General features: G+C 47.4%; 1 protein-coding gene and 1 non-coding gene across 2 annotated transcripts in view; one reads left to right on the forward strand and one right to left on the reverse strand.

Moving 5' to 3' along the window:
- Nucleotides 1-3,508, forward strand: part of LOC103180483 (inhibin subunit beta B) — a 5,653-nt gene extending 2,145 nt beyond the window's left edge. The window contains exon 2 of the mRNA XM_042336357.1: nt 2,665-3,508. Within this exon, the coding sequence (XP_042192291.1) occupies nt 2,665-3,470 (806 nt within the window). The 3' untranslated portion in view covers nt 3,471-3,508. The remainder of the gene's footprint in view (nt 1-2,664) is intronic.
- Nucleotides 2,182-2,252, reverse strand: trnag-ccc. Its single transcript has one exon. It is a non-coding gene; the product is annotated as a tRNA-Gly (tRNA).
- Nucleotides 3,509-8,833: the final 5,325 nt, after the last annotated feature.

The following is an 8,833-nucleotide window of genomic DNA, read 5'->3' on the forward strand; positions in this document are numbered from 1 at the left end:
TCTTTCTCTCTTTCTCTCTTTCTCTCTCGCTCTTGAAATGTGCCACCAAAAAAAAACACACACACACGCACGCACGCACGCACGCACACACACACTACAGGCACAAACACAGGAGGAGAGAGACAAAGCATCATTGACAAGGTTTTTGTTTTCATACTGATGTGGATCGGCTTCACCTCTGCTTTATTTCTGTAAAAATTAGATGTATGTATTTATATGAAAGAGAAGGGAAAAAGGCCACGACTGTTTCGGGACGCCGCTGTGTGCGATTGGCTGCCGCGTTTCGTTCCACAGGGCACGCAGTCCGTTCGTGCCGCAGTACATTCTGTGAAGCGCTTTGAGACGTCTCGAAGACGCGATGAGTGGCTTCTTCAAATGCGAGGATTATTGTTGTTATATTTTTAGAGTGAGCTTGGCGCAAACACTTTAGGTGACTGTTGAAGCCTTACCGTAAAAAAAACGCACTCGAAGCACGCTGTTACTTTGCTTGAGAGCAAATATTAAGACCCGAGTGTCCAGCGAGAATTTTAATATCACCCCCATCCCCTTGGGATATATTATGTTTCAGAATTACATAATAGAAAACATAAATCTGCAGTGACGCTTTATGTATCGTTTAAAGTCCAGGTAATTTATCACACTGTGTGTGTGTGTGCGTGCGTGTGCGTGTGCGTGTGTGTGTGTGGGGGGAAACTTTGATTTACTTGCACGTTCATTCACTTAATTGTGGGATAAAATAAAAGAGCGCACATGTTGGCATGTGCACTATTTGTCCCACACATTACCTGATTTGTTACCTGCACCCTTCTCTCTTGTTATTTGCTGAAACAGGTTAATTTCCTCTCTTCCCCCCACCCCTTCCCCCTTCCCCACCCCCTCCACACACACACACACACGCACGCACACGCACGCACACACTCACCACTAGCGCATCGAAATCCATGCCGGTCTTAAGATAATATCATTAGTAATCCCCGCATTTGATACAGCCCCTTATCACGTCTTCCAGACGTCTCAAAGCGCTTCACGGATTACACCGCAAAGTGAAGTTGACGGTATATTTTGTGGGCGAAACGAATTGGAGCGAATCAGATTTCTTAATGGCAAAATTGAAACCATCAGCACTGGGCAATTTTACAAGTGCCGTGCAAGCATGCATTCATTCCCTTTACTACCTTATAAAGTTTACTGCAGCGCTGAATAAACGTGCTTTGGAAAGTTGAAATACCTCGGTGTATTTATCAAAGCACTTAAGACAGCTGCTTGGCTCAAGGTTTTGACCTTAAGTTAACTGCCACGAAAAAAAAACTGTGAAACTGAGTGTTTTTTAACACACACACACACACACACACACACACACCGAAGTATCTAAATGCCCACAACTCATTCAGAAATCTACATTTGAAATGCAAATCCACAGCCTCGGGACGTCCTCCCGACGTGGAAGGCGCGAGACAAATGTAATTTTGTATTACCCCAAATCACCCCAAATCGTTTCTCTCTCCCTCTCTCTTTCTCTCTCTCTCTCTCTCTCTCTCTCTTTCTCGCGAAAACCCATCACCGTACTTATATATCCAAACCAAACTGACAATTCCATGCGATCATTGACTGACTCGGCCGTTCAGAGGATGAATGAGTATCCTTGAGGTCTTCACACGTTTGCGTGAAGTCAGAACATCGATGGGTCTGAGAATACCATAACGATACTACGACGACGACTTGCATTTATATAGCCCCCTCCAGGGCAGGGGAGGGTCCCAGAGAGCTTGACAGTTGGCGGAGGGGGTTGGTGACGGTAGTCACGGTCGACCAGGAAGGTCTTCACTTCTGAAGTTGGGGAAGGATGGAAGGGGGGAAAGGCAGAGGAATTGAGGGAGAGAGTTCCCGAGATTCGGGGAAAAGCTTTTCCGGTTTGTTCGCTTCGACAGCTCAAAAGCTCTGTCCCGAACAAAAATTTCAAGTCTCCTGAATATATATACAATATATATAACACATAATTTACAAGTATCCCTGTTTAAGTTAATATTTAATATTTCATTCTGATGGGAATGTGTTGTAACAGTGACAGTTTGTGAATATAAGATAAAAAGAAATGTGAACTCACAGTTCAAAACCGAGGAAATCAGTTTGGGGCTATTATGAAATGTATCGGCGGTGGGTTTTTTGGGGGCGAAAATTTACTGCGCCGCCCGGGAATCGAACCCGGGTCGCAAGAATGGGAATCTTGCATGATACCACTACACCAGCGGCGCCTGTTCCCTTGCTACCAGATCAATGCCTTGTGTTGTAAAGTGAATTAACTGTATATTTTGTTGGCAGCCAATTGCGCACAGCAGTGGATTGAGTGAGCGAATTATTATTATTATTATTATTTTTTTTTTGAGGGGAGGGATTATTACCCCGGTCAGCAATCCGCCAATCGACTTACAATGGGGGTTCCTACTTACTGCCGGGTAAACAGAGGCGTGTGTGTGGAGTAAGGAAACTTGCCTCAGGGTTCGCCCCGCCTGGGAATCGAACCCAGGTCCTCTCGCTTACGAGGCGAGCGCTCTAACCAATAGGTGTATGTGCGCGGGAAATGGAACAGCGGGCGTTATACAAGGATTAATTAACACACTGTGTGTGTGTGCGTGTGTGTGTGTGTGATGTGTCCTTTCAATACAGATGACCTCGCTTCTCCCACGTCGGGTCTGTACTTCCTGATTTCCAACGAGGGCAACCCGAACCTCTTCGTCCAGCAAGCCAACCTGTGGCTCTATCTCAAGCTGCTACCGTCCAACTGGGAGAAGGGCAACAACAACAACAACAACAGCAGCAGCAGCAGCAGGAGGAAAGTGACTGTGCGGATCCTTTATCAAGAGGCGGGTGCCATTGACAAGTGGTCTTGGGTAGAGAAGAGAGTAGATCTCAAGAGGAGCAGTTGGCACACTTTCCCCTTGACCGGGCCGGTGCAGGATCACTTTGCCAAGGGGGAACGGAGGCAGAACCTGGAGGTGCGTTGCGACGGCTGCCAGGGTTTGTCGGTCTCCCCCGTGTTGGTGGACAGCAGCGATCAGTCCCACCGCCCCTTCCTCGCCGTGCAGGCCCTGGAGATGGAGAGCAGGCACCACATCCGCAAGCGGGGGCTGGAGTGCGACGGGAGGACGAACCTGTGCTGCCGTCAGCAGTTTTACATCGACTTCCGACTGATCAGCTGGAACGACTGGATCATAGCGCCGACCGGTTACTTCGGTAACTACTGCGAAGGGAGGTGCCCGGCCTACATGGCGGGAGCCCCCGGCTCGGCCTCCTCCTTCCACACGGCCGTCGTGAACCAATACAGGATGCGAGGCATGAACCCCGAGGCCATGCACTCGTGTTGCGTGCCCACCAAACTCAGCACCATGTCCATGCTCTACTTCGACGACGAGTACAATATCGTGAAGAGAGACGTCCCCAATATGATCGTGGAAGAGTGCGGGTGCACATGACCGGAGCCCGCCCTCTTATCTTACCTTACCTTATCTTATCTGGCTGGCTTTCCTTTCCGGACACTTGGTTTTATATATGTATTATATATTATATTATATATATATAGAAAAAAAGCCGTTGATCCCCCACACACTGCATTTCATTGACTCACACCGAAAGGCTGGCGAGTTTCACACTTCAATTCTTCTTATTTTTATTTTGGGGGCGTCTGACACACGCGGATACCCATCGCCGTCGCTTTGAGAGTCTCCAAACCCAACTGAGAATTCCCTGCGTCTCCCCCTTACACATGGAAATCCCGGAGAGAGATTGTTGGGATGGACCGCGCTCTCTCTCTCTCTCTCTCTCTCTCTCTCTCTCCCTGGAGGGACGCACCCTGCTTACCTAATTCCGGAGAGTATTAGGCGCAGGTTAGCAAGAGCCAAGGCTTGGGGGGAGAGGAGGGGAGGGGGGAGGAGCCCAGAGTGTGCGTTGGGGGTAACTGCTGGAGTCTAACCATCTCAAACCGCACAGCTTGCCACTGATATCAATTTTTTTTACTCTTCCATTCTCCTACCCCCCCCCCCCACCCCCCCCGCCCGCCACCCACCACCACCACCACCACCCCTTCCCCCCTCATCCACCATCACCGCCTCTACTTTCCCCTCCCCAATGGGACAACTATTTTGTGGGCGAAACGCAGCAGCCAATCGCGCACAGCAGTGTACCACAAACAGTCGTGGTTTGGGTGACCAAATTATTATTTTTACAATTTTTTTTTGAGGGTTTATTGCCGGCGGAAAAGCGATCCGCTAATCGACTAAACAACCGGGTTCCTGCGTACCGCTGGGTAAACAGAGGCGTGCGTAGTAAGGAAACTTGCCTAAGGTTTCGCCCCGCCCGGGAATTGATTGAACCCAGGTCCTCTCACTTGCGAGGCGAGCGATCTAACCACTACGCCTCAGGACTCCCCAATGATCAATGCCGAGTTAATGGCATCTCACCAAACCCCACCCCACTCTCTCACACTCTCGCACACCCAATCCACATCACATAAAGCGAATTAAGGCACACCTTGAGGCCCTCTTAAGTGCTCTGAATGCAACAAAAAAAAACCCCGCAAGAGACATCCGTGTGAAATGACTCACCTGTGAAATGCAGTTTCATGTCTCCTGCCTGGAAACGCGCTCTCGTTTTGAAAAAAAAGAAAAAGGGAAAATCGAACCGTCTAATTATTTATGATGCAAAAAAAGGAGAGAGAGAGAGAGAGCGAGAGAGAGCGAGAGAGCGAGAGAGAGAGAGAGAGCGAGAGAGAATCGAAGCACAATATTTGGACTGAGTGTTTTTTTTTATTATTAATTCGCAGCTTGTTTGAGAGTTCGGAGGTTATGCAAAGTGATCTCAGTCAGGTTACGACACGAACCACAATCAATCAACATGCCCCTTTGCATATATATCTCGGGCTAACGCCCAACTGTATATTTTTTAAACGACGAACTTAATGATGGAATTAAAAGAGACTTTCTCCTCCGCCCCCCTGTCCCCATTTCTCCCTCCTTCCCCCCCCCCCCACCCCCGCCCCAGGGAGAAAATCAGAGAAGCACACCTCTGCTTTCACAACAAATAAACTACAGGGTGTCCACAAAGTCCTGTTACACCCCACCCCTCCTGTTACAAAACAGCTCTAAGAGACTGCGGAGGAGCTGGAACAAGCTGTCAGAGATATATTTTGATCCCTCACTCCATCCGTGTCATGGAAGATGTCGATGGATCATTATCTGCCATGAAAATGATGGGGCTCACACTCACGCACCGATCTTCTGGACGTCTGAACACAGTTAAACACTTGTACAGACTCCGATTAAGTCCTTCTGAACACAATGATCATCATTCTTCCACAGGTTTCGGTTGTTGGTCAGTGCGCTGTGTAAAGAGAGAGAAAAAAATGGGGGCCAACAGGACTTTGTGGACACCCTCCAAGCGCGACCAATGGCTGGAACGGAGAGCGAGAGAATGGGGGGGGGGAGGGAATGAAATGAAACCTGCCCCTCAGCTCACTTCCTGGGTGCTTCCACAAGCTTTTGTTCCCGCTTCAGTTAATTTCCCACCGCATTATCTTCCTCGGGAGGAGGTAAGCGGGATCTCCTTGGAGCTGAACTGGCTTCAAGGTGACCTGCTTGGCAACGGGACGTGGGAATCGAACCCACCCTCTGTGACGGTCTCTCCAGTCCGGTTCCTGAGCTCGGCGCCAGTATTCCAAGGCACTCGCTGCTGATGGCAGCACAGCCCGGCCCGGCTCGTCGGCAGGACCTGGAAGGGCCGACCGGTCACTGAGGGACAGGGAATCCTCCCACTCAGCTCCTGTTTAACCCCGCAAGCCAAAGCCCTCACGGGTAAGGGTGGTCCGAGCTGGACAAGCAGTGGGAAATCGTGCCGGGCAGAAAGTCCCACGTTATTTATCTGTATAATGGAACTATAGACAGGTCATCTCCTCTCTTGCTTTCCTTCTCACCTCTCTCTCTCTCTCTTTTGCTTTCTGTCTTCACCTGTTCTCATTCTCTCTCTCTCTCTCTGTTCATTATCTCTCCTTTCATCTGTCTTTCTCCATCTCTTTCTTTGCCCCTGGCCAACCCTCTGTTCTTTCTTGATCGATATCCCTTTCCCCTCACATCTCCGTATTTTGTTTCTCTCACTCGCTCTCCCCCTCTCTGGTCCACCCCTATTTCTCTTTCTCCCTGCCTTCCCCCCTCTCTCATCCTCTCATCCTTCACCATCTCTGTTCTCCCTCCCCCTCTCCATTTTACCCTCTCACGTATAAATAAAGGTCTAAAGTACAATTTGTGTTCAGTATGGGGTAACTTGCTCACACCTGTTAAGAGAAAGTGGTTCTACACTGCTTGGGTCACCTGTAACAGAACATGCACATGTTAGCCATATGTTGGAATCACATAGGACTTGAGAGGTCATCACTGAATGCACAAATAGCACTTGAAATTCGCTACTCGCTACATCGAATGCCTTGAAAATTAAGTGGTACATTCACGATGCACCTATCAACGGTATAGGAGTGAAATCTGGAAGCATTTTTTTACACAAAGGGCAGTGGAAATCTGGAACTATTCTCTCCCCCCCCCCCAACCCCCCACCACCCCCCCAAAAGGCCGTGGATACTGGATCCGTCCAAATCTTCAAGACTGAGATGGATAATTTTTTTTTTGTCGGTTCAGGGTATCGATGCGATACAAATTACGCTTGTGTCGCGCCTTTCACGTCGGGAGGACGTCCCAAGGCGCTGGACAGTCAGGGATTTGGACCTGAGCTGAGGAAGTCAAGGGATGTGGGGCAAAGGCGGGTAATTGGAGTTGAGGTACAGATCAGCCGTGATCTAATAGAATGGCGGAACGGGCTCCAGGAGCTGAATGGCCTCCTCCTGTTTCTGTGCTCTTGGCATCTTGTTTAATATGTGATGATTGGGAGCTATGCAATGTAAGTGATTGAACCGATAAGCCCAAGTTAACCGTTTAAAATCTTTCGGAAATATTTTGATGCTAAATCTTTTGCTTCCCTTGTACACGGGGAATGTGTGTGTTTTGGAGATGGTTTGTCTTTCTCTCTCTCTCTCTCTCTTCCTCTCTCTCTGTCTCTCTCTCTCTCGCGTTTTTCTATTTGCACTGAAAGTAACGTGATTCCGTTTCTAAAGAATGAACTGCCATTTTTTTTTAAGAGAAGCGAAAAACAATGAAAATGATATTTTTATAGAAAGAAAAAAGAATTCTGGGGGGGAAAAAAAATCGAAATGTATAATACATATCAAAGGGATCAGACAATTGAACCAAAGATGGTACAAGGCGTGTAAATACCGTACCTTAGGGTAGATAGCACGACCCACGCAGAAATTTAGTGATGAAAGCGATTTGCAAGTAACAAGTATGTTTCATTTCACCCCAATGCATCTTTTCGACACTTAAGCGCATGCCATGTGGATTGCAAAGTAGAGCACAGTTTCGTAGTGAGATATCAGTTAATATCAACCATCAATGTGTCCATTATCGTGTTTTGTTATACGTACCAATAATTTATAACTTATCCATACCCAGCTATCTTTTTTGCACCTCCCACCCACCCACCCAACCTCCCTCCCTCCCTCCCTCCCTCCCAAATGCCAGCTGGGTTATTTGGAACCTCTGTACAGTTTGGCTATAATAAAAAGAAAATCGACAGTTTGTGACTTGGTGTGAATGCTTTATTTGGCCAATGGTGGTGTTTCCCCGAATTGCCTTACTGTAGGAGAGTTAGTCAAAGGCCTTCAAAGGAGGTAGGTTATACGCAGCAGTCAGTAGGAACGCAGTTGTTAGTTGATTGGCGGGAATGCTTTTCCGGGAGCAATAATGACTCCAAAAAAAAAAACAATTGGTCGCTCCATCCACGACCGTTTGTGGGGACGCTGCTGTGCGCAATTGGCTGTCGCATTTCGCCCACAAAATGTACAGTCAGTAGATTCTGCGCAACGCTTTGAGACGTCTCGGAGACGTATTAAGCCGCTGTATCGAATGCAAGGATTTCTATTAAGTAAGACTATACTGGGCGTAACATTGGAAGAATCCATGCATTGAAGATTTGAAGATTTGAAGACTTTGGTCTCACAAAGAAGTGCTTGAGCTAAGTAAAACCGACGGTTTACTCAGGTATCAGAGAAGAAACTCAAGTCCAGCTACTTTTATTGCAATACTTTGGGTGCTAACAGATACGTGAGTGTTAAGCACGGTAAAGAAAGAAAAGGTTGATCAAGGGGACCTTTTTGATCAAAATTGCGGTTTAGGTTTACACACCGCAAAGGCCCAACTTTGAAGAGACTTCACAAAATGGTTATCCCTTTACCATTAAATGAATATTTCAAGGCATATTCTGTAATGATATTTCATTACGTTTTGAAAGGCGCCAGGTATCAATTGCCCCCGATGATAATTAAAGAAAACTTTCGAGCGCACTTGTAAGTATGGCATCTTTTGATTCTAGGTAACCATATCCCTTTAGCAGAGAAAGTAGAAAGGTTTTACCCCCCCCCACCCCCACCCCACCACACGAAGACAAAGGGTTAAGAAGTTCTGAAACACTGCCAGCATACAGACCATCAAACGAAACACTATCTCCTTAAAACTCTTTATCATTGGGGTAGAATAGCAAGTGAAGTTATTTCCTTTGAGGGGGGAAATCTCTCTTTGTTTTTTTTTAACAAAGACACGTATTTGAGAAGCAATGCACCGAATTGTTTGCCGAATGAAGAATTTATTCCTTTGTGGTGCGCAGAGGGTGGGGATGCTTTGAACTATTAATACGCTCAGTTTAAAAGTGTTCGGCTGTTGAGTCATCACACTCTAATCAC

The sequence above is a fragment of the Callorhinchus milii genome, unplaced genomic scaffold, assembly GCF_018977255.1.
Source record: "Callorhinchus milii isolate IMCB2004 unplaced genomic scaffold, IMCB_Cmil_1.0 Scaffold6, whole genome shotgun sequence".
NCBI classification, from domain to species: domain Eukaryota; kingdom Metazoa; phylum Chordata; class Chondrichthyes; order Chimaeriformes; family Callorhinchidae; genus Callorhinchus; species Callorhinchus milii.